Source organism: Musa acuminata, chromosome BXJ1-10 (assembly GCF_036884655.1).
Source record: "Musa acuminata AAA Group cultivar baxijiao chromosome BXJ1-10, Cavendish_Baxijiao_AAA, whole genome shotgun sequence".
In the NCBI taxonomy this organism is placed as follows: Eukaryota; Viridiplantae; Streptophyta; class Magnoliopsida; order Zingiberales; family Musaceae; genus Musa; species Musa acuminata.
This window is the reverse complement of record NC_088336.1, coordinates 4,494,236-4,521,361: the sequence shown is the minus strand read 5'-3', so window position 1 is coordinate 4,521,361 and position 27,126 is coordinate 4,494,236. Positions and strand designations below refer to the sequence as shown.

The following is a 27,126-nucleotide window of genomic DNA, read 5'->3' as shown; positions in this document are numbered from 1 at the left end:
AATGCTTGGTATATGATTTTTGGGATATTAGATAGATGAGAGACTATAGATACATAATGATTGAGGACAAATAGGTCTAAAGGATTGGATTTCCCTAAGGGTGTCGCGTAACTCGCTAGAAAAATAGTGGGAGTAGAATAAAATAGAAGTCTATATCTTATTTATTTATTTTACTACAAAATTTGCATGATATTTATTTTTATTACATCTTTTTCTTTTTAGAAAATATCGCTTTCAAATCCCCTTATGTGGCATACTTGATGTCAACCACCTCACTAGTCTGAATTATACAGATTAGCTCCGTAATTTGAGAATTATTCTCACGATAAAAAAAATCGCGTATATCCTTGATATAGTGATGCCTATGCCCAAAGAAGGGGTAAGCAAGAATGAGATCACTCACTACATGAGGTACATAGATGACTCAACTCTTGCTCAATGTTACATGTTGGGCTCTATGACTCCTGAGTTACAAAGACAGTATGAAAAGATGGATGCCAGATCTATTCTCATAAATGTCCGCAAACTATTTGAGGATCAGGGAATGACTCAATGATATAAGATATCCAAGAGCCTCTTCTACGCTAGGATGACTAAGGGGACACTGGTTCAGAACCATGTCCTAAAGATGATTGAGTGGATAGAGAAACTTACAGGTCTAAGAATGGTCCTAGAGGATAACCTTTGTATGGATCTTGTGCTTCAGTCTCTACCAAATTCCTTTTCACATTTAATATGAACAAGCTTGAGATGAATCTCCTTGAGCTCCTCAATATGTTGAGGAAGGTAGAGAGCATTAACAAGAAAGAGAAGCCAGTTCTCTATACTAGTGAGACCAGAAAGAAAAAGAAGGCAGAAAAGTCCTTTAAGAAAGGCAAGGGCAAGGGCAGATCGGGTAAAGCAAAGGTTGCTAAGAAAGACCCAACAAAGGACAAAGACAGTGCTTCTACTACAACAAAGATGGACATTAGAAGAGGAACTGCAAAGAGTACCTTGCAAAGAGGGCGAAACAGAAGCTTGGAGAAGATTCAGATACATTCACGATCAGTCTCCATTTGTCAAACTCTTATGACAACATATGAGTATTTGATACCAATAGTGCTTATCACATTTGTAATTCGTTGTAGGTTTTGACAAGATCTAGGAGATTGGCGAGAGGCAAGATGGATCTTAAGATGGGCAATGGAGCAAAAGTTGCTATAGAAGCTGTTACGAAATCACCCTACATTTGCTTAGTGGAGCTATTATTGTATTGGATCCATGTTATTTTATTCATTCTATTATCAAAAAATATTTTTTTATTTCATGTTTGACAATTAGTGGATATAAATTAGTTTTTGAGAACAATGATTATTCAATAATATCAGATGATGAGATCATCACAAGAGGAACATTGCATAATGGTTTGTTTATACTAGACACTACTCCACATATCATGAATGTAAGTGTGTCCAAGAGGAAACGAGATGAGGTGAACACATTGTAGGCTAGGTTATATCCACGAGAGAATGATTCAAAAGTGGTTAAAGAATGAATATCTAGATCCATTCGACTATAAGTGATATGCAACTTGCGAGTTTTGCCTTCGTAGAAAACTGACCAACTCTTTTTTTAGTGGAATTGGAGAGAGAGCCACTCAGCTATTGGAACTTATATATGATGAAGTATGTAAACCCATGTGAACTCATGTCATATGTGATTACTCATACTTTATTATTTTTACTGATGATTTCTGGACATACAAGGAGTGGTTGAGTTTAGCCACCCCCCAATGGTTACAAATGTACTTGTAGTACCATGTTAGCCTAATAACAATTAGTTTGTAAATGAGCACGACTAGTTAAACATTAGCACACGAAGGAAAGTTTTGTTTCCAAACACACACACACAAAAAGAACTTTTTTGAAAAGAATGTCAAGTGCAATTTTATTCGAAGAGTGAGTTTACCAGAAAATGGTTTTAATATTTAAAATCTGTGAGGTATAAAATTATGCGCAACTTTGTTTGGTTTTATACTTGCTTTTTCTAGTCTTCCGATCGCTACTATTACATCTTTGCTGAGATGTCTTCCCCGAGTTATCTGTCGGACATTTACTTGCCTTTTTCTTATTTTCTTATTGCTTTGGAATGACAAAAATGGATCACTGTTATTTGCTAAATTTTCATCAAACTTTTGACGGAACTCTCATGGCCGTAAAACCGTGTTAAACTGTGACTGCATCTTTTAGTTCTTCCTTGTGGGATACATTTTTAAAATAACGATGATCTCAACAGAGACAAGTGGATTGTGGTATGAATTCTTTTTTTTTTTTTTTTTCGGTTTTTTCAAATAACTATCAATAAAGTGCTGGTTATCGGATGTTCACTTTATAAAGCACGCAATCTCGTATGTTCTGGGGCAAAGCAGAGTCACGGAGTGAGAATATGGGTCTGTCTTTGTGCATTGCATTTGACCATTATTACTTTTAATAAATGGAACTACGGAAGGGCCATGGCATCTCAATCGAAAGCTATTATCAGCTGATCTTAGAATTTTGATAGACACAATGCATTCGGTTTAAATTAGCCACCTGCCTTGGAAACTCAACTATAGAGCTCATGACCCGCCCAATTTTGATAGAATCACCGGGGCTTGATGCTTTTTATTTTATTCTATTTATTTATTTAAGGTTTATTTCCGAAAGAGGAAAACTTAACTGGAACAAACATCTAGAAGACTATGGGTGTGTGATCCACAAGACTAGAGATGGCTTGCAGAGCTCATAACGATCAAAAAATTTGGTGATCATCGACCATTTCAGATTCACATTCATGAGGAACTAAGACGATCGTGCCAATAACCAGACGTGTTAATTGTCTGAGTTCATATATTATTATTATTTGGGTTTTCTTTAACTTGTCTATTTTCTAGCACCCCATGCTTGAAGCAATGAATAAAATTAAGTTAGAATATCGTTCTTGATGCAATGAATAAAATTACACCAAAAATTACATAACCGGTAATAAAGATAGCCAGCTGATCCATGTTGATTTCAAAGTTTTTTATTCAATATTACTGAAGCTCATAGTGAAAATAATAACAATTAACCACATATTTAGATCTTTTTTTTTTTGTCATAAAACACCACTCTGTTCTAGTAATGAAAATACAATTTAAAATCATAGTCTTATGTCCCTAAAGAAACTATTACAGAAAGGAAAAAAAAAAAAAACCCTCCAGAAGAGCTGCATAACAAATTATGCAGCTTTAAATAATACCTCTAATCGAGCCGGAATTACAACTGATCAAAATGTCATAATCACGGGGGAAAATCATTATCATTACATTAATGAAAATGACAAGTAGAAGACATTCAATGGCCGCTGCTACATGGAAATTAAGAGAGCTTAAGCCCACAGATGTTGATGGAGACATGTATCGTTCGTCTTCCACAAATGCTATGCATTTCTTTCGAGTTCCAGACGTTGTTCTTAAACAAAAGACTTTAGCCTATCAGGCTGTTCCGAATGTAGCCGATTAAGATTTATGGTTACTCCCACACGGCTTCTTCAGTCTTAGACTTGCCTTTCCTACGACCAAATTGTTTGGCAGTCTTGCTCACCAAAAGCTTCAAACCTACTTCCAGTGTGATCTCCTTAGGGTCTAAACGCTGCAATAATGATAAAGAACCAGTTGTAAAAGATCACTTAAACGAAAAGGCCAGGGAAACAATAAAAACGAGGGAATAAATATGCAGTTAAATCTACTTTTGAATGTTACAAATATTAACAGAAACAATTATAAGAATGTCAGTTATTACTAATATACCAAAACATTTGGGCATACACAACAACAAATCTTACAGTACTTGATAGTTTCTAAATTTGAACTGGCTAGGCAATGTGCTGCTGCTACAGGGGAAAAGAAACAAATATAATTCGTCCACAAAGTGGCATGCTCACAATGCCGTCAGGTGCTGAATGTGAATATATTCATAACCTGTGCCAACTGATGACCAGCAAAACCCTGTGACTACACATGATGTCCATGGAATTGGTTGGTAAAATATAGGCCAAACATAAAATTTGTACCATCGACTTATTGCACAAAATCACCTCTTAAGTACAAATGCAAACCACAATCAGTTCTCCATGAAACCAAATGTCTTTGAGGTTCTTAGCTTATATAGAAAGAATAAATTTGATTTTGCTTCTCAGTTTGTCTTAACGGGAAGATGCCAGATCATTGCATGGGATCAAATCCCATCTTCACTATTTATCCTTTGCACAAATAAATGTCTTAATGGGCGGAAATAAGTGGGGCAATAACATGCATTAGAGGAAAGAACACTTCAATCTTTACTAGGATTTGATGAAATATAGTTCACAGACACAAATCTATTCATACAACACTACCTTGTTACAGGCATTATATATCTTATTAAGATGACCTTCCATCAACCCTTCATGGACCATACTAACAGTAAAAAAGGAGCCTTTTAAGTTATCTCCATGCTTTCTAGACTACTAGAAGTTAAAGTGATTTGTTTATGTTATAGGAAAATGACATGGCAGACACATTGACTCCAGTGACCGACACCTCAGCTCCATGCGGCAGACACGCCGACTCTCATGGCCGACACCTCGGCACCATGTGGCAGGCACGACGATGCCACGTGATGACACATCAACTCCTATGGCCGACACCATGGCACCATGTGGCCAACACGCCAACTCCAATGGCGGACACCTCGGCTCCTAATTGTCACGGCCTTAGCTGGAATTGCCTAAGGCGTGAGGCACCTTTGCGGCCAAGACGCGAACTTAGCTTGCGTTGCCTAAGTCGCGCTTCGCCCTTGCGATATTCTCCGCAAAGATCAGCCCACTTGCAACCTCTCGCAGGTCCCGAAGGACCTGTAAAAGAGAAAGTTGATTAGTTCGAAAGAACGAGCAACAGACAAGTCCTGAAGTCTCGCGAAAAGGGGAAGCTTTACAAGCAATTCAGCGAGCACCTTGCGTGCACAAGAGAAAAGAGGGAGAGGGGGAAAACAAGGGCTTTAGAAGGTTGAACGAACAGCTGCAAGCTCACAAACAGCTGCTCACCGAGTCCCGGGCGCGACAACAAGTTCCCGTCAAGGCAACGTGCGAACTTGCGAATGAGTGTTCAACACCCGGTACTATACCGAAGCCCCATCTAGCCCTGTGCCACCCGGGGGGTTCCAAGAGGCTGAGATGGCTGACGTTTTGGTGAGCGAAGGCAGATTCCAGAAATCAGCCCGTGGCACACGAAAACGGAGCTGTTTTGGGGCTGTTTTGCTCGGTTCGGTGAGCGGTCGCTTTGTAACGCTGCAGCTTGTTCGAACTTACATTTTTACAAGCAAAATGACTCAAAACCAAGGCAAAACAGGCTGCCAAGTAGCTGTACATGTAGATGAGGGCGACGAACGGTTCGTTGAACGGAGTTGTTGCGGGTGCGCAACGACCGTTCGTGACATAATGGTAGACGAGATGACGCCACGTGGCTGAAATGCTGACTCCTGCAGCTAACACCTTGTTTGATCAGGGACGATCTCAACACCATTCAACAAGTTTGATTGATCCCTATCCAAGGACCCTTTGAAGACTTAAAGCCCTATTTGGCCAACTAAAGCCCAAGTCCCAGTAGCCCACTCACCTCAATCCAAGTCCTAATAGCAGTCAGATTAGGGCACCTCTCACTCAAATAGGGATAGCCACCAAGCAAGGGGGTTACAACGACCTTACAAGGAAAGTACTAGCTATGCGTGCCCTACAAGGAAAGCCCTTAAATCCTAAGGACTTGGGGCAGCCCTCACCCTATAAGACAAGGGGTGTGCTACCATCTAAAGGGAATAAGAAAGAAGTCCCAAATAAAAGTCCAACCGGCCCTAGCTATTCCAACCTCAGAAGAGAGAAGAGAAGAGAGGAAATGAGAGAAGGGAGGAGTTTTGCGAGGTGCTGCCCATCCTTCCAATTGCAGACTTCTTCCTCAAGTTCCAACAGCCAAAACCTTGCATCAAGGCTTCGTCTAGCTGCTATAAGAAGTCCCCAACACTTGTTGCTTGTTATCGAACCCAGGTGCTATCCAAAGACAACCTGTGCCCTACATGCCTCTTAGTCACGTTTCGTACTTCTAATTTCGTTGCTTTATGTCTTGTAATCAAAACGTTTAGCTTTACAAGCAATAGAGGTTATTTTCTTTCAGTTTTATGCTGCCTTTCTATGATAGTTCTCTCCTCCGCCAAAACTTCCATTCAAAAGGTGATATAGAGTCGACGGATCGTAGAACTCGAATCCCGTACGGTTCACTGGCTCCACGTAGAAAACACCACGACACCGCCTTGGCATCATACAAACAAGTCCAATGCCCCGTAAAATAGAATTAGCTAACCGTGCCTGATCAATGCCACGTATTGAAGAGTTATGTATGGCGTGGTTTACTAGCAGTTACAATCGGGTTTAACACCCCCATAATCACACAAGCCACGTAATGAATGGACATAACAACTCCGAACAACCACTATAAAAGATGGGCTCCCAAGTACATCACAAGCCATTGAACGTATACATCTACCCTATCTGACTTATTGATTGACTTAAGCATTGGAGGGACATTATCGGGAGAACCCCGACGTAGTCTTTATAGGATTTGGATGACTCTCAAAGGAGTTCACCTTGAGACTGGCTCAGAAAGGGAACCAGGTTCGATCTAAAGCAACTTAAGCTGGCGCTAGAAGGGCCAACTAGGATGTCCCAAGGGAACCTTGTAGGGCCATCTTGGTTGAATCCTGAGGACTTGAGCCCGAATGGGATAAGTTCAACAACGTCGAATGCCCCCTTGCCGAACCCCCATAGTATCAATGATCCCCGATCAGCGACAACTTAGGGTGACGACCAGCCCTAATCCACCTATCCAAATCCCTAACCCTAATCTCTTTCGACAACTTTTCCAAGACTCAGCCTTCAACTAGCCACTCCCACCCCAACAAATGGCATAACCAAGACCCACAACAATGAACATTCCTACTTAAAACTTGCACACTCTAGTTCAACAAGTGTAGGTTTTAACAGGAATAGTCCAAACCATAGTTCCATACCTCAATTAGCCCAATTAACCCAACAAGCACCAACAGCTCCATTCACTCTACTATTCCCACTTCCTAGCTCCAATTTCACCACCCACCCCTACCTAGAGCCTAGCAACGGAATCACGCCCAACCAATCTTCCACTAGAAGTGCATTTTCCTTCACCGATTCGGGCTCCAAATCATTGGAGCCAGAAATTCAAAACAAATCGATCGTATAGTCAAAGATATCTTGGCCTAAGTTCGTGATCACCTCAACAAGATGGATTAAAGACTCGAAGATATTTGGAGGCAGAAAAACAGGGGAAGCAACCAGAAGTGAAGTCGTAATTACAATCCCCCTTTGTGAAAGATATAAATGACGAACCGATTCTGCAAGGCTTTCGATTACCCACTCTAGGCTTGTATAATGGGAAGTCTGACCCTCGAAACACATCACACCATTCAACTACCAAATGACACTTTATGGTACCATAGACTTCCTCATGTGTCGAAATTTCCCCGTGACACTAAGGGGCATGGCGTGGGAGTGGTTCGCTAAACTCCCTCCTGAGTTGATTTCATCCTTTAGTCAACAGGCGAGAGAATTCAAACTCAATTTTGTCAACTATAGACTCCTAAAAAGGACAACTAATTCTCTTTATGACATACGACAAGAAGAAAAATAATAGTTGGAAAGCTACACAAGGAGATTTATTGAGGAAGTACATTTGGTCGCAGACCTAACTCCCTTTATCCTTATCAATGCATATATTAATGGCCTTCAATTGTCGAGGTTTTTCTACAAAATCCTTGCATAACCTCCAATAATATCTAGACAACCTAAAGGTCATTCAGATCATCATTACAATCTTGTCGAACTATCAGAATCCACACGATTGCCACATGTGGGACTGAGATCTCGCCACGTTGACCCAATCGCAGTGATTACGAAGCATGACCAGTTGTCAAATCATGCCCAAATCTACTCGTCCGCTAAAGGAGGCATGTTATGCACACCACCATACATCGCCACGCCTGCTCTAGTCAGCCCATAGTGCGCCACCACACTCGGCCCAATTGTTCCACCTTTGCCACTGCACCCGACCCAATCGACCCATTGTGCGCCGCCACGCCCAACCCAATTGGCTCATCGTTCTCTATATTAATTGGCCTAGTTGGCCCACCGTGCACCTTTGCACCTGGCCTAGTCGACCCATCAAGCGCTTCTTCCCAACCTGATCTCACTACACTCCCTAGCTTGAGAAGTGAGGGAGCATGTGTTATAGGAAAATGATGTGGCAAACACAATGAAGCCACATGGCTGACATGCCGACTCTTGTGGCTAACACCTCAACTCCATGTGGCAGACATGATAACGCCACATGGTTGACATGTCAACTCCACGTAGCAAACACCACGACGCCATGTGGTTGACACGCCGACTCCCATGATCAACACCTTGACTCCACGTGGTAGACACGATGACGTCACGTGATCGAAACACCAACTCTTGTGGCCGACACCCTAGCTCCACGTGGCAAACACCACGACACCACCTTGGCATCATGCGAACAAATTCAACGCCCTATAAAATGGAATTAGCTAGCCGTGCCCAATCAATGCCATGTGTTGAAGAGTTACGTACCTTGGGTTCAATGCAAGCTAATGGTGGTTACGACCAAGTTTAACGTCCCCACGATCGCACGAGCCATGTAATGAACAGACGTAACGGTTTTAAGCAACCACTATAAAAGGTCTCCCAAGTATGTTATAGACCACTGAACATATACATTCGACCTGTCCAACTTGTTGACTGACCTAAGCATTAGAGGAGTATTGTCGATAGTGCTCCAATGTAGTCTTTGTAGGATTCGAATAACTCTCAAAGGAGTTCACCTTGAGACCGACTCGGGAAGGGAACCAAGTTGGATCCGAAGTAGCTTCTAGCTCAGACAAGCAAAAACTGCTCTAACAATTATTTATGCCTCGAAGCTTGACATTCAAATCACTATATGCTTCAAGATAAAGCTAGCCATGATTGTAAATATTGTAAATTCATTAACAAGATACAAACCACGATATGATCCAACAAGCACTTACCAAGTGCTCACCTAGGTGCTCGGGCGAGCTAAGGCAAGGCCCAAGCGCCTCAAACCTAGTTGAGCGAGGCACCTTTGCTTGGGTTCGCCCAAGCGAACCCAGGCATAGTGAGTGCAACATACATCAAATTTGTTAGACCTGAGTTTGACTCAAAGAGCCCAACTTGAGCTTGATTGAAACCATAATCATGTCTTGGTTTGCTCAATTGATTAAGGCTGGTTTATTATGTTCTCTCCCAATCACCCCCACCCTTGACGCATTCCCCTCCCTACGACAATATTTAAACCATAACTACTACTAGCTTGCCGCCTATTCATTGACAGTTGCTTCTCCATCGCCAAGCCGCCCTAGCCTAGTTGTGCTAGACCAAGCAATCAGATCGCACCCACCTTTGCTCTCATATACCTATCTCTTCTCCACCTTTCCCTGCCTCTATTTTCCATCATAGAGCATCATATGTGAGCAACCCGATGACACGGGAGTATCTAATTTGCTACAATCTGTTCATATGGACCTTGCTGATGATATGATATTTTTTCAGCCAATAATATTGCCTCATAATCTTCAACTCAACCCACTCAGATAAGACAGCTCATCAACATATTCCCTGCACAAAGGTAATGCTGTTTCAAGGTGCTTTTCTTCATGATTAAGGAATGCATTAAAGGAGTTGGTTAACAGTTGTAAAACACTTAATTTCGAAATTTCCTATGCATGAAGTGTTTCATGCACTAGCATTTATTTTGGTGTTTAGGACTTAGAAAGGACTTTAAAAACTAATGATATTTTGGCAGAAGCTCTCTTGGAGTACTCCTATAAACTCTATATCTCTTGGATGCGTCCTTGAGTGGTGAGTCTTTTATTTTCTAGTTCTGTATCCTAGTTTAATTTCTGTTGGGTGGTGAACTTTCTGTATCCCATTGTAATTTTAAACTTGGTGGTGAGCTACTTTTCATTTTTTATCAAAGTTGCTTCGTTAGTTCGCTCTTTCTTTATTCGACAAACTGTACTATCGATTTTCTTTCAAATTCTATTCTACTACAACCCCCCCCCCCCCATTCTGCATCATACTGGTATCAATTTGGTATCAGAGCTAAAGGTTATAGATCATGGCAAGGCGAAATGGAAAAGATATAGTTGGTGAAGGTAGTGACCATGAAGATGATGCTGAATCGTTGAGGCTGCAGCTACGAAGATTGCTACGTAGTCTGCAAGAAAAAAATGAAATAATTGAAGAACTTCGAAGTAGACACAACTAGCATGAAAATGATGTCCATGAATTTACTTCTGATGTTGATACACCTCCTCATCCAAGGGAGTCGAGAAGATTTCACGCAAGGCATGAAGTCCAAGACGAGTGGCAGAATAAATATAACCCAAGATTGGAGATTCCAGAATTTGAAGGTAAAATAAATGTTGATGACTTTATCGATTGGCTTAATACAGTAGAAAGAATTTTCGATTTTCATGAACCACCAGAACAAAAGAAGGTCAAACTTGTGGCACTCAAACTCAAACGGAATCAATCTTTTTGGTGGGAAAATCTGAAGAAACAAAGAGACTGTGAGGGGAAGAGTAAAATCGTGACATGGGAAAAAATGAAAAGGAAGCTGAAGAGAAAATATTTATCTCATAATTATAAGCAAGATATCTTTCTCAAAATCCATTATTTCAAGCAAAAAGATCTTAGTATGGAGGAGTACACTGCAGAATTCGATAATATGATGTTAAAAGAAGAGCTTGTGGAACCGGAAGAGCAAACAATTGCAAGATACTTAGGAGGAGATTGCTAAAGTGGTTCAACTACAACTATATTGGTCTTTAAATGATGTGAGCAAGCTGGCATTCAAAGTTGAAAAACAACAGAAGTTTGAAAAGAGTTATCGATATGGTTCAAAAGAAGGATATACAAAAAGAGGAAGTTCAAAGCCTACTATCCAAAGTAAGGTGATTTCGAAGGTGTAAGAAAAGGGTGATGAACCTGCTGGCAGTAAAAAAAACACCTAACTCTTCTACCCCAAGTGGCCAAAAATGCTTCAAATGTCATGGTTTTGAGCATATTGCTTCAGATTGTCCAAATAGGAGGATTGTAACTTTGGTTGAAAATCATAATGGAGGAGAAGATAAAGCCGATGACGAACCAAAATACAATGATGATGAGGAAGAGATTACTTATGCTGATCATGGTTTGTCTATTGTATTGCAATGTAGCTTACAAGTATCCTATGTGGCCGAGGATGAAAGTTGAGTGAGAAAAAATGTGTTTCACACTAAATGCACTTCTCTTGGCAAGGTGTGCTTGGTGATCATTGACAGCGGCAACTTTGAAAACGTGGTATCTTTAGAGATGGTACAGAAGCTAAAGTTGAATACAATCCCCTGCTTGGTGATCATCGACAGCGACAACTTTGAAAACGTGATATCTTTGGAGATGGTGCAGAAGCTAAAGTTGGATACAATCCCTCATCCACATCCATACCAATTATGTTGGTTGCAAAAAGGAAATGACATCAAGGTAACTAAAATATGTTTAGTTTCATTTTCTATTGGCAAGTATTATAAGGACGAAGTATAGTGTGATGTTGCTCCTATGGATACTTGTCATTTGCTGTTGGGAAGACCTTAGCATTATGATAGAAGGGTGTTGTATGACGGCTACAAACATACTTATTCTTTTAAGGTGAATGAAAAAAAGATTATCTTAGTTCCATTACAACCTTCCGAAATCAGCGCACTAAAGGCGGAAGTTAGTGCTTTTATGTCCTATGGTGAATGCAAAGGAGAATTAGAAAAGGGTGGTCATGTTATGGCTCTAGTGGTAGTAGAGGAGAATGAACAACATAAGGAGACACCGACAATCATGAAACCAATCCTAGAGGAATTTCAAGATGTTATACCGAAAGAGATTCCACATGGCCATCCACCTTTGAGAGACATCCAGCATCACATTGATCTTATTCCGGGGGCTATTCTACCTAATAAAGCAACATACAGAATGAGTCCCAAGGAGCATGAAGAACTTTAAAAGCAAGTTGATGAATTGGTGAAAAAGGGGTTAATTCAAAAGAGCATGAATCCTTGTGCAGTTCCCGCCTTGTTGGTGCCTAAGAAGGATGGTTCTTAGAGAATGTGCGTGGACAGTCGCACCATCAACAAAATCACAGTAGACTATCGTTTTCCTATTCCAAAGTTAGACGATTTACTTGATCAATTGTGTGGTGCTTTTATTTTCTCTAAAATTGATTTGAGGAGTAGCTATCACCAAATAAGAATGAGGCCCGGAGATGAGTGGAAAACAACATTTAAAACTAGAGAAGGCTTATATAAATGGTTGGTTATGCCATTTGGGCTATCTAATGCTCCTAGCACTTTCATGAGATTTATGAATCACATACTTAAGCCATGCATTGGAATATTTATTATAGTTTACTTTGATGATATATTGGTGTACAGCAAGAGCGAAGAGGAGCATATGAATCATTTGAAAAAAATCTTTCTTATTTTGAGGCAACAAAAGCTTTATGCTAATCTAACGAAGTGTGATTTCTTTACATCTAGTATTGTGTTTTTGGGGTATGTTGTTTCAAAAGAATGAATCATGATGGATCAAAATAAGGTAGAAGCTATTCTCAATTGGCAAATACCTGCTTATTATATGATGTGAGGAGTTTCCATGGCTTAACTTCTTTTTATAGAAGATTCATCAAGAGTTTCAGCTCTATTATCACTCCAATCACCGAATGTCTAAAATCTAATAAATTCAAATGGACTAATAAGGCTAATGACGCTTTTGAGCTTTTAAAAAGAAAGGTAACCGAAGCTTCTATCTTAGTTCTACCAAATTTTGACAATGTATTTGAGGTTAAATGTGATGCATCTAAAGTGGGAATTGGTGCTGTTTTGAGTCAAGATGGAAAGCCAATTGCATTTTTTAGTGAAAAGTTGAATGATACGAGAAAGAAATATTCTACCTATGACAAGGAGTTTTATGTTATTTATCGAGCTTTATCTCATTAGAGTCAATATCTTCTGGTCAAGTCATTTGTCCTATATTCTGATCATGAGGCATTAAAGTTCATTAATCACCAGCACAAGCTAAACAAGAGGCATGCAGCTTAGGTGGAGTTTTTACAATCTTATAATTTTACAATCAAACACAAATCTGGTGTTCAAAATGTAGTTGCTGACGCATTGAGCAGAAAGCATTCTTTATTATCAGCAATGAAAGTTAAAGTGGTTGGATTTGAAACATTCAAAGATCTCTATGAGAATGATGTGGATTTCGACTTAATATGGCAGAATTGCAAATCAGGTTCCTTACAACAATTTTCTATCTTTGATGGTTTTCTTTTCGAGCTAATGCTTTATGTGTTCCATCTTATTCTTTGAGACAAGTAATTCTAGCTGAAGCTCACGGTGGTGTTTTGGATAGACATTTCGGTAGAGACAAGACTCCAACTCTTGTTCAATCAAACTTCTATTGGCCAAAGATGTTTAGAGATGTGGAGAGACACATAAAGCAATGCCGAGTGTGTCATTTGGCAAAAAGAAGAAGTCAAAATTCTGGATTGTACACTCCATTGTCTGTGCCAAATGCTCCATGGGAAGATGTGAGTCTTGATTTCGTTTTGGGACTGTCAAGAACTCAAAGGAACAAGGATTCTATCATGGTTGTTGTTGATAGATTTTCAAAAATGTCTCACTTTGTTCCCTGCAATAAATCGAATAGTGCATCTCATATTGCTGATTTGTATTTTAAAAAGATTGTTAAATTGCATGGTATTCCAAAAACTATGGTGTCTGATCGAGATTCAAAATTTCTTAGTCATTTTTGGAGAACTCTTTGGAGGAAGCTGGGTACTTCTTTGAATTTCAGCAGCTCGCATCATCCACAAACTGATGGGCAAACTGAGGTAATGAACAGAAGCTTGAAAATTTTGCTTAGAAGTTATGTTGGCAAGAATATTAAGCAGTGGGATCTCATTCTTTCACAAATTGAGTTTGCCTATAATCGTTCTATGCATCATTGTATTGGTAAGAGTCATTTTGAGGTTGTTTATGGTGCTAATCCTGCTGGTCCTTTGGACTTCGTCCCTCATTCGTCAACTAAACAATTTAGTGGAGATGCTAATGAGAGAGTAAAACAAATAAATAAGCTACAAGAGGGTGTTGAAGCAAATATAGAAAGACAAAATGAGAGGTACATGGAAGCTGCCAACAAACACAGAAAACATATGGAGTTTAATGTTGGTGATTTGGTCTAGATTCATCTAAGAAAGGAGATGTTTCCACCAGGCAAATTTGAAAAATTGAAACCAAAAGCTGATGGTTCATTCAAAGTACTTAAGAGAATTGGTAAAAACGCTTATAAGATTGAGCTACCTGAAAATTACGGAGTGTTCCCAACATTTAATGTTGCTGATTTAAGTCCTTTTCACAATCATGTTGACGAAACAAACAAGGACTTGCGGACAATTCTTTTTCAACTAAGGGAGATTGACATGGGAGTGTCTAATTTACTACAATCTACTCATATGGACCTTGCTGATTATATGATATTTTTTCAGCTAATAATATTGCCTCATAATTTTCAACTCAGCCCACTCAGATAAGAAAGCTCATCAACATATTTCCTGCATAAAGATAAAGCTGTTTCAAGGTGTTTTTCTTCATAGTTAAGGAATGCATTAAAGGAGTTGGTTAGTAGTTGTAAAACACTTAATTTCGAAATTTCCTATGCATGAAGGGTTGTTTCATGCACTAGTATTTATTTTAGTGTTTAAGGCTTAGAAAAGACTTTAGAAACTGACGATATTTTGGCAGAAGCTCTCTTAGAGTACTCCCATAAACTCTGTATCTCTTGGATGCGTCCTTGAGTGGTGAGTCTTTTATTTTCTAGTTTTGTATCCTTGTTTAATTTCTGTTCGGTGGTGAACTTTCTGTATCCCATTGTGATTTTAAACTTGGTGGTGAGCTACTTTTTGTTTTTTATCAAAGTTGCTTCGTTAGTTCGCTCCATCTCTATTCGACAAACTGTACTATCGGTTTTCTTTCGAATTCTATATTACTACACCCCCCGCCCCCCACCCCCCCCCCCATTCTGCATCACACTAGTATCACCCGAGGCCACACTCCATCGAACTCTGCCACATTTGTTGTTCGACACTGGCTCTCCATTGCCCTCTTTGTTTCCTCTACCTGCTACAGCTTCTCCATCTACCACTAGAGACAGCATGGTATGGCATCTCCCTTTTCTTCTTGCTATTTCCAATTTGAAGCACTCTTTAGCTGTTGTCTCCACTGGCCTCCCGATTCAGCATGTTACTAGATCGTTGCCATTGATGCTAACAAGTACAATCAGATCAAAAATGATTACCGCTACCCTGTTTGGTAGCTGTCTTTGTTACATAGTGAAAAAACAACCCAAATATATTGATCTTAATAGCCTTCTAGGCACCATCAGACTACCTTCCACCTATTTGATATAAAACTCATGTCTGATTGAAATTTTTTCTAATGATTATCCTTATCCTTAATTATATTTTTTATAATTTTTATATGATGAGCGCCTAAGCAAGCTTCTAGCACCTATTTTGAAACCTTGGCACCTATTAGACCCAGTGCCTTTGCAAACACTGCCAACAAGTACTAGTACTGGATTTATCACCATGAAAACAGGCTGTGTTTCACTGCAATAAGCACCATATCAGTGAATTACTGACATCACATAAAATTTTTTGGACTGCAAAGTGAGCATATCATCCAATCCACTGACATTGGCACCTATAAATTTTGCTTTGTAAATTGCATGGCATGTGCCAAGGGTACAACACCTTATAATACTCCATGGTAATATATGTAGCCAACTTACTGCCTGCAGTCTATACACCCAATAATACCATAATCCTGTTTCTATATCAAATGCCCTTGATTACAGGTAGGGCAACATAAATTGTCAATCCTTGATCATCTAGTGGTTACAAAACTGTTATCAGTTTTAGGAAGCTGTAATTAGACTTGCAAATTTTACCAAGAAATACAACATCTAATAGACTTGAACATACCTTTGGCACCGGGGCAATAGTCCGCCGATGTCTAATTGAATATCCAAACTTGGAATAGGTCAACACAACAGGATGATTGTCCTCCGGATGGTTTCCCTATTTTCGAAATGTTTCCAATTCAGAACTGATAAAATGGGTAGAACACAAAGAAGCAATGACTGAGAAAATTTGGATCAAAAGTTTACCAAAGTTATGGGATACTGAAGCAGCTGAATAGCATCCTCTAATGTAAGAGCCTCAACATCTTTCACCTAAAATACATCAATTCCATCAGCTTCTTGATTCAAATATATTTATTTTCAGGGTCTTAATTAAATGTTTATGTTGCAATTACCAAAATTAAGACTGCTAAAAGTACAAGAAAAGAGAATTCATGAATCTAATTTCACAACAATAGTGTGCTAAAAGTTTCCCCCATAAGTGGGTAGAACAGAATCTAATATAAATCTAAATCAGCAAAAATCACCTATAACTTTTAGGTCAATTGAGCAATTGATACCAATTATAAGTGAGCTAACCATAAACAAACTCAAGTGTTAGGGAAAAAAAATTTTTACTCCTGAAGAATTCCCTTCTTATGTAGTGGCATGAAGTACCTTGGAGAGTCATGTTTCTCATTTCATACAATCAAATGGATATGAAATTCATCAACATAACAAGGCAAGTAAAAAGCTAGCACAAGCATAATGTCAACATTCCTCTAACCAAGATCTGAAGTTCCGGCAACATTGGGTGTATCAGACCACCACCAGAACAGCGCATTTCATGCCATTTTGCCCCACTCAACTTCTTTGTTTCCAGTACAGTAAAACAAAAGAGAAAAAATAATCAAAACTGACCTTTAAACCCTACAAACCCTATCTACCTGTCTCCAAGCATCTTCTTCCCTTTTCCTTCCTCTCCATGAGGTTGCAGAAGGCAGCAGGATTCTAAGGGAACCCCTTTCCCAATGTGAAAAAGGTACCATTTCCGGGACCAGATTAGGCAACTTGGCCCTTCAAAATAATAAGGAAAAAATATGACACACCAGAACTATGAAACCAGCAAGTATCAATTCCTACCAGCCCAGAATTATCAAGTGACACATGATACACAACAAAACTTAATCCTCGCCTCAAAATACCATACCGAGTATCGTTTATCATCAGCCCATAATGATCATATTGTTCCAGTGTAACAGTGCTGGTTGGTCTTAACATATTAAACCATACTTATGTACTCTTATCAGCATTCCAATTTCCAATACATACTGTAACCATATTGGTTGTACATACTCATTGAATAAGATTCTACGCCGATGCCAGAATTTTATAACTTCTTTCTTGCTATCCAAAATGTAACTATTTCTTAAATATATGATAGGTTCATTCTGTAATTTGTATAAGTTAATAAATTAATTATTAAATCTTTTATAAATGAAATTTTTGACATATTAACTTCAATGGTCCAGTATCAGGTCTTGATCAAAGAAACTAAAAAATATTACTTTTGAATAATCCAATATCACACAAATCCGTAGGGCCTATTTTCTGACATTGCATCCAGCAGGCTAAGATCCTCGATTGTGTCAAAGGATTGAGGTGCGCATCTGTGGTTGTGCCCAAAGATGGAAGACAACACGAGACACATCAAATTGGGATTGATCCAGACCATTAGTTCTAAGGAATCAGATTAGATAATGTATTGACTGATAACAAAACCACATACAATTGCTTAAAAGAATATATTAATGCAGAACTCACAGTAATTAGTAACGAACCTCAGAGAGAGAAGCTCTTTTTGGCACGAAACCCTGCCTGTCCTCACCCAATTGCACATAGTATCCATAAGGACCTTTCTTTAGATAAATCTATTGAGAAACAGGCTTAAGCATTAGTAAAACAGCAAATGTCAAGGATCAAGATGTAAAATATTAGGACTGGTACCTTTTCACTAGAACCAGGATTTAAGCCAAGCAACTTTGATGGAATTGGAAAAGACTTCTCTGAATTATCCGTAGTACCAACCTCGTCATTGTCACTGAATAATGTGCTTGCAATATACCTGTGACATGAAATGTAAATTAACTGAAATCTAGCTGTTCAATGAATAAGAAGAGAACCTTTAGAAGTGGCTTGTTAAATTTGAAAGTAAGAGATACACACATAAAAATTTAATTGTCAGCAATAACTAAGAACATTAATTCTAGAAACAAAAAATATCTTTTTCTTCAAAGAAACAAACAGAGATAATCAGGGAATTATTCTCTACAAACAAAAGACATTGAGGTCTCTGAACACAGATCAGAGAAAATAACAACTCTCATTCTCAAAACAAAGGAGCAACATATTAAATCCACATCAATCGCAATGGCATATGCTAATAAGAAACTAACATCATTGTATTTCTGTCAATTGCATTGAGGGCTTGTCTTTTCTGGATCAGCAAGTACCATCATTGTTTTCCCACTTTGTTCTCTGTTTCGTTTTATGTATCGTTGTATCTGTACAAGTCCCTTAATTTCCTATCATCTAAAGTATAAAAAAGAATGCTATTTAAGAGAAGGTTCAACACTGAATACGCTACACATTACACATAATTGTAACACTTTCTAAATAGCTGCTTCCCTAACATCTTGTACATGAGGCAAATAGACAGCAGCTGAAGAACCTAAAGATACCAATCATATCTTCACTTTTTAATTTACCATTAGTACAATGCTGTTCCTTTTCATTTTTTGCATAGCTTGATTCTTGCAAAAGTCAATTCATTTTGCACCTATATATATTCGTTCTTAAGGGTATTAACAACAAAAATCTAATAACATTATGCGAAATTCTATCATGGTGTCCATTTTCTAAATCTACAAAGAAGAACTAGATGTTGAATCACGGAACAAGATTCTGTCTATTCCTTCTCATTGAATTGTAAAAAACACCATCATATGCTTTCCAACTCAATTTCCATAAACAATATGAATTAACCTACATAAAGGATATCTTAAAGAAACTCACAACACTGTTAATGGAGGCTAAACTAGCAAGATCAGAAAGAAAAATAAATCATGTATACATCTCTACTGTAGAACTTAGGCCAACAAAAGTAATGAAAAAAAATCATTACATACTTGCATCTTGGATGTTGATTGCACCCAATAAAATAGCCAGCGCCAAACCTACTGACTTTAAACTTCAATGTCCCCTCAGAACAACTGCATAGTAAACAAAAGGCATGGTCCAGTTGCATTATATTTAATTTAAAAAATAATGCCACAAGTATAGTACTAGCTGAAGAGATACATTATGCAAAAAATTTAGAAGTTGAAATATAATGATTATGGAACTATGATAAACTGCAAAGAAAACATTAACTCAACATAATAGGATTTCCAGGCCGCATTTTGAGCACATGCAATCCTGATTTCCTCACATGGTCATGATGCACCCAACTGGTTTTGCCAATAATTTTATCAGTTTCTTTAAGGATATGATATATGGGCATGTCCTTCACGAACACAACCAAATTCCCAAGGATTTTTAACAGAACTTTACATGATAAGCAGATCCGATGGAACATCTATGAACCAGTGAAGAAATTCCTTGGTGCTTAAAGCCAGGCAAGAAGAAGACTACTCTATATCTTGCTATTACACAATATTATTGTCTTAAACAATCAACAGTTTCCATGAAGTTGGATATTTATCAAGCAATTGAATCCAACAATTTATCTTCAGCAGTTTAGTTATTCACTTGAGACTTTATTTGTCTACAAGATTGATTAGGAAGTTACAAACTAAGAAGAGACTAATTGATGAGCTATTTCTATCACAACTTGTACCTTTAATCACTCCATATCAAGTCAAAATTCAGGACATGATAACTTGATAACTTTTTACTACTGACTTGGGTTTGAAATTCTCAGCCACAACACTAATTTTGTTGATTGGACATGTTTTGTGGGATTTGATCCATAGAATGGTAATCAGATTGTGTGATTTCAATTCTAGTGTTTAATTGGCGATAATTGGATTGCAAATCCCAATCATAGGGAATCCAATCCTCCTTCTCTACCAAGTAAGATGGGAGTTCAGTTCCAATCCCAAAGACCTAATAGAAAAGATATCCAAATAAAAATAATCATTGTTTATAACAAACTCACACCAACTAATATATATACCGCATAAAATCCCATGATTAAGGGATTCTAAATCCAATAATTAAGGGATTTTATAATCCCATAATTAAGGGAAACTTTCCCATATTTTGGGCTACTCAACCAGTATCAAATCAACCCATATTATAGGAAATGAATTAGAATGAAATATTGTATAGAATCAATTTCCTTAGTTGCACAAGTTGTAATTAGCCTATATATATCTTCCTTTGTATACAGAAAATATTAATAAATGAGAAAAATTATATTCTCTTGTGTTCATGGTATCAAAGTTGGGTTCCTATAAGAATAGTTTTTCTTCTTTCTTTCAACCTTAATTACTGAAAGTCTTTTCCTTTATTCTGCCACTCTCCAGATGAGCCCCAACTATTTCTACTTTGTTTGCTTGTGAGGAACCTACACTACTATGTATGGAGGAGAGAAGATGAAACCAATGCTTCCATCTCCAATAAGCAACTTAGGTGACAATCCATCCTTGCTGATTATGATGCATAAACTCAATGGACAGAACTTTCTTCGTTGGTCTTGGTCCATAAAGTTGTATATTCAAGAAAGAGGAAAGATCAGCTATTTGACAAGATCAACAATGACACCTGTAGAGGATGATCCCAAGTTCGAAGTATGAGATTCTAAAAATTCCATGATTATATCATGGTTGATAAACTCTATGGAATCAAAAATTGGCCAAACATATATGCTTTTACCAACAGCAAAGGAATTATGGGCTGTTGTAGTCGAGACATATTTAGATATGGGGAATTCAACCCAAATATTTGAGATTACAAATAAGATCAGAGAGCTTAAACAAGGTAATACCAGTGTTACAAAATTTTTTAATACCTTGAACACACTGTGGTAAGAGCTTGATATTTTTTATGTGTTTGAGTGGTCATCTGCTGCTGATAGTACTTGATACATGAAAATTCTTGAGAGGGATCGAACCTTTCAATTTTTGACAGGTTTAAGCAAATAACTAGATGAAGTTCACGGACGGATACAGGGGAGGGATCCATTACCATTTCTCCAAGCTATATTATCCAAAGTTAGGAGAGAGGAAAGCAGAAGACAAGTCATGATGAGATCTTCCACTCCATCTGTGGTTGCAAAAAATTATGCACTTATTATGACAACTGAAATTAATTCTTCTGCTAATGCTATGCAATGTAATCAATGTAAGGGATATGACAAATGCAAAGTATGATGTGATTTTATCCTAAGATCCTAATCCTTCTCCTTCATCATCTTGCTCTTTGGCCAAGAACGGTAATTGTTTCATAGCTTTGTCTGCTTCTTTTGGTCTTAAAGCTTTTTGGATCATAGATTCAGGTGCAACAGGCCATATGACTAGCCTTTCATACTTGTTTTCCTCCTACACACCTTGTCCTAGAAAATCTAAAATAAAAATTACTGATGGATCACTTTCTTCTATAGTAGGAAAAGGGACAATTGCAATTTCAGATTCCTTTGTATTATATTCTGTGCTTCATTTCCCATTTCGTCTTGTAACTTGTTGTCTATTAGCAAACTCACAAAGGATTTGCATTGTGTTGCTAAATTCTTTCCTTCTCATTATGAATTTTAGGACCTCTATTCAAGGAAGATGATTGGCAGTGCTAAAGAGAGTAAAGGACTTTATTATCTTGAAGAGGACACTACTTGGAATAGACAAGCTCAGTTGACAATAAATAGTAACACTACAACTAGTAGTGAAATAATGTTGTGGCACTATAGACTAGGCCACCCAAGCTTTCCTTATCTGCAAAAGTTTTTACCTTCATTGTTCAGAAACAATATTAGTTCTCTATTTCAATGTGAAATTAGTCAATTTGCTAAATACCATCACACTGTTTTTCCTTCTTGACCTTACAAAGAATCCAAACCATTTAGTCTTATGCATACTGACATTTGGGGTCCTACTAAGTGACCAATTTTTTTGGAACCAAGTAGTTTATAACATTTATTGATGACCATACAAGAGTATATTGAGTTTACTGCTTAAAATAAAAATTCTAATGCTGAAAAAACTTTCAAGAATTTTAATACCAAGATCCAAAATCAATTCCAAGCAAAAAATTCAAGTTTTGAGAACTGATAGTAGAAAATACTTTAATACCATTCTCGGTTCCTACTTGTTAGAATATGAAATAATCCACCAATCTTCATGTGTTGATAGCAAGGTCTTCAATTTCTAACAATACTACTCGTACCAGATGGTACATACCGGCCCGTCAGTAGACCAATACACGGACTGCTCGCTACCGAACAATATTATATATATATATATATATATATATATATATGCAACGTCACACTTTTTTTTTTTAATTTATATATAAATATATATATAAAAGATTTTATATATATATATATATATATATATATATATATATATATATATATATATAGAGAGAGAGAGAGAGAGAGAGAGAGAGAGAGGTGATGTCGCCTCGTTTTTCTACGGCATCGCCCCGCATGGGGAGAAGAGAGGCAACGTCGCCGAAAATTTTTTTATTTTATTTTATATATATATATATATCGACGGTATACCGCTCGGTATATAGTATCGTACCGTACCGAGCGAATGTCGAAACTCCGATACGGTATGATATTTCAATCCTTGGTTGATAGCCCCTAACAAAATGATATTGCAAAACGAAAAAATAGACACCTACTTGAAGTAGCATGCTCTTTTTTATTTACCACTTATGTTCCTAAATATCTTTGGGAAGATGTAATTCTTACTGTTTTATATTTGATTAATCAAATGCCTACCAGAATATTTATTTTTCAAACACTTCTTGATCGTTTATCTTCCATTTATCCATATGTGGAATTGTTTAACTCTCTTACACCAAAGATATTTGGGTGCATTGCTTTTATCCATTTTCATAACCATCATCAAAGTAAACTTGAACCTCGTGCATTAAAGTATGTGTTCATTAGCTATTCCTCGACTCAAAAAGGTTACAAATGTTATGATCCTATATTGAAAAATATATTTGTCACTATAGATGTCACCTAATTTGAAAACCAAACATATTTCCAAAAGAATTCATCTTCAGGGAGAGAATTCTACCTAAGAAGATTGTTTTTAGGAACTCTCTACTAAACCCTATTTCCTTGTTAGTTCATCTCCTATTTTTACTCTATCAAACCTACCTAGCCAACAACTAACTAGTCCTATTAATACTCGTGAATCCAAATCTCTAACACCACACCCCAAATCTCCATCGCCACAATATGCTATTGGACAGTCTAGTTCAGGGAGAGATATCACTGTGAGTTTTGTATGTATTTAAGACAGCTGAGTTTTGTATGTATTTAAGACAACGAAATCTAGAAAAGGTCAATGTTCACCCTCTTGAGTACTGCCAAGCAGGGTCTGCCGTACCGAACTGTACCGCCCGGTACAGGCGGTACATACCGGTCCGATAGGTTGTCGGTACGTGGACCGCCTGTTACCGGTCCGAGTGCACTGTAGCAGTGCACTGTAGACTCGGCACACCTAGGTGTACCGCTCGGTATACCGTACTGTACTGGTACCGAGCCCAAGTCGAAATACCGGTACGGTACGGTATTGCGAACCTTGCTGCCAAGAGTCTGAACTGACAGCAGATCCAGACATAGACATGGGTAACTCTATTCCTTCCTCTGATCTTGATGTTTCTATTGCCATTAGAATAGGAATTAGATCTTGTATGATACATCCTATATCTAAATATGTGCCCTATCATAGATTGTATCCAGCCTTTAAAGCTTTTACAATGCACTTGTCTAATTTAGAAATTCCAAAAAATATACAAGATGCTTTATTAATTCCAGAATGAAGAGAGGCAATTATGGAGGAGATGAGAGCTCTTCAAAAGAATGATACTTGGAGTGTGGTGCATCTGACAAAGGGGAAGAATCCAGTGGGATACAAATGGATGTTTATTGTTAAATATAAAGTAGATGATTATATTGAAAGATACAAAACCAAATTGGTTGCAAAAGGATTTACTCAAATATATGGTATTGACTACCAAGAAACATTTGCTCTACTTGCAAAACTAAATACTATTCGAGTATTGTTATCTCTTACAACTAATTTTGAATGACCTTTACATCAATTAGATGTGAAAAATATTTTTCTCAATGGAGAAATGGGGGAAGAAGTAAACATGGATCTACCACCTAGCTTTGAGAATTTGTATGGCTCAAATAAGGTGTGCAAGTTGAGAAGATCTCTTTATGATCTCAAGCAATTCCCACATGCATGGTTTCAGAGGTTCACAATGTCAGTTTGTAGCTATGGTTACACTCAAAGTCACTTGAACCATACAATATTCTATAAACACTCAAATAACGGAGATATTGCTATTCTTATAGTTTATATTGCTATTCATATTCTAGCCAAAGAGCTCGAAATTAAAGATCTTGGCCATTTAAAATATTTCTTTGGGATTGAAATAGCGAGATCAAAGAATGAGATATTTGTTTCACAAAGGAAATACACCCTAGACCTTCTAAAAGAAATAGGGATGCTTGGTTAGTTGGTTGTAAACCTATGGACACTCCAATAGAACTCAATCAAAAATTGGGATATCCTTCTCAAAGAGCCATGGTAAATGCAATCAAATATCATAGACTGGTAGGTAAGTTGATTTACTTATCTCATACCCGCTCAGACTTGGCATTTGCAGTGTGTAGTGAGTCAATTTATGCACTCACCCTATGAAGAACATTTAGAGACAGTATATAGGATCTTTAGATATCTGAAAAGGACTCCAAGCAAAGGATTATTATTCGAAAAGGACAATCATATGAGAATTGAGGCTTTCACTGATGCCGATTGGGCAGGATCAATAAGTGATAGAAGATCAACTTTAAGATATGGTACATTTGTTGGAGGTAATGTGGTGACTTGGAGGAGCAAGAAGTAGATAGTTGTTGCCAACAAGGATCGTCATACCGTAACATACCGCTTGGTACGAGCGGTACATACTGATCCAACAAGAGGTCGGCATGGGCAGCATATACTAGTCTGTTAAGACACCCTATCGTATTGTGTGTTGGTACATCGATATGTATCGTACCGGCGGTCGATCAATACACCGGTACGAACCAGTACGATGAATCATGGTTGCTAAAAGCAGTGGTGAAGCAAAGTTCAAAGTGGTAGCACAAGGTATTTGTGAATATGGCTAAAAATGCTTCTAAAAGAATTACAAATACCCACTGAAACTCCTATGAGACTATACTGTGACAATAAGGCTATTATTAACATTGTTCATAATCCAGTACACCACCATGATTGTTCAAAGCATGTTGAAGTATTTCGACATTTCATAAAGGAGAAACTTGAAGAAGGAATTGTCTACATGCCCTATATTCCTATAGAGAAGCAACTAACAAATATTCTTACCAAAGGGCTTAAAAAATCTTTTAATGAGGATCTACCGAGCAAGCTGAGAATGATTGACATCTTTGAGCCAACTTGAGGGGGAGTGTTGAAAATCCCATGATTAAAGGATTTTGAATCCCATAATTAAGAGATTTTATAATCCCATAATTAAGGGAATCTATCCCCTATTTTGGACCACTCAATCAGTATCAAATCAACTCATATTATAGGAAATAAATTAGAATAAAATATTGTATAGAATTAATTTCCTTAATTGTACAGGTTGTAATAAGCCTATATAAGTCTTCCTTTGCATACAAAAAAGATTAACTAATGAGAAAAATTATATTCTCCTGTGTTCATATACCTCTTTATGTTTTATGTACTTTATGCAAAACCTTTTAAATTCGAAAAACATATTAATTTGTAGACAATAACATATTTGTCATATGTTTGATATCAATATGACCTCCAAGGAATTTGGTTATGGTTCCAAGAGGGTAGAGGGATCCCAACAATTGCATTCATCATTGGCCTATGCATGAAGATTTAGCATAGATAAATTGCAGAATGATTTTGCCAATTTAACACTACAATTAGTTGTTGTGTGTAACAATGTCAAAATGCAAAACTGAAGATGATAAATTAGTTTTCAGTGAGGTTTGTCAGGACTTGTAAAGCATACAGAGGTAATAACAAGCAAGGACTCAATCTCGTACCAGGGCACCATACCGGTCCCTAGCCAAACATGTCAATCGGTATTGGTATATAGACAGATGGTACACATGTACACACTGAAGATTGGAAGAGGAAGAAGAAGAAATATTAGAGGAAGGAATATATGGTGGAGGAAGAAGAGAAGGGAAAAAGCAAAGGAACAAGAAAGAGGAAGGAAGAAGTGGAGGAAGCACACCAAGGCCACATGAGGGCAGCAAGGTCAGCAGATGACATCGAGATGAGGGGAGGTTTCAAACTTTCACAATGGTGGATGACAACAATGGTCCACTAAGAAGAGGGCTTGCGATCGTGGGCCCCAATTTTGACCTTTTAAAATTTTCTTTTAATAACATCGACATACCCGTACAGGTATTGGTCTGGGTGAAATGGAGTTCCATGATAACAAGAGCACCATCAAAATAATAATAACTCAGAATTTAGACAAATTGTGTGGATCTTGAGAAAAACAATTGAAGGTCAATCACTATAAGGGTAGTTATGTAACTTCACCACAGATAAATATCAAATTCCAAATCTTAGTCAAAATCAAATAGCTAATAGTTGGCAATACCTAGGACACTCTCTGCTCCTTAGTGAAGCAAACAATATGTGTCCAAATGTTTCCTCCAACATTTTCTCTACCTGC

General features: G+C 37.7%; 1 protein-coding gene across 2 annotated transcripts in view; it reads right to left on the bottom strand.

Annotated features, from left to right (window-relative positions):
* Nucleotides 1–3,141: 3,141 nt before the first annotated feature.
* LOC103999822 (uncharacterized) overlaps nt 3,142–27,126 on the bottom strand; it is a 60,496-nt gene continuing 36,511 nt past the window's right edge. Inside the window, exons 15-21 of one of the 2 annotated variants that reach the window (XM_065085702.1) lie at nt 27,052–27,122; nt 19,335–19,418; nt 18,154–18,271; nt 17,988–18,077; nt 16,414–16,479; nt 16,229–16,324; nt 3,142–3,650 (exon numbers count right to left, since the gene is read on the bottom strand). In XM_065085702.1, the coding sequence (XP_064941774.1) occupies nt 3,531–3,650; nt 16,229–16,324; nt 16,414–16,479; nt 17,988–18,077; nt 18,154–18,271; nt 19,335–19,418; nt 27,052–27,122 (645 nt within the window). In that variant the 3' untranslated portion in view covers nt 3,142–3,530. The remainder of the gene's footprint in view (nt 3,651–16,228; nt 16,325–16,413; nt 16,480–17,987; nt 18,078–18,153; nt 18,272–19,334; nt 19,419–27,051; nt 27,123–27,126) is intronic. The other variant, XM_009421689.3, reaches the window with a different exon arrangement.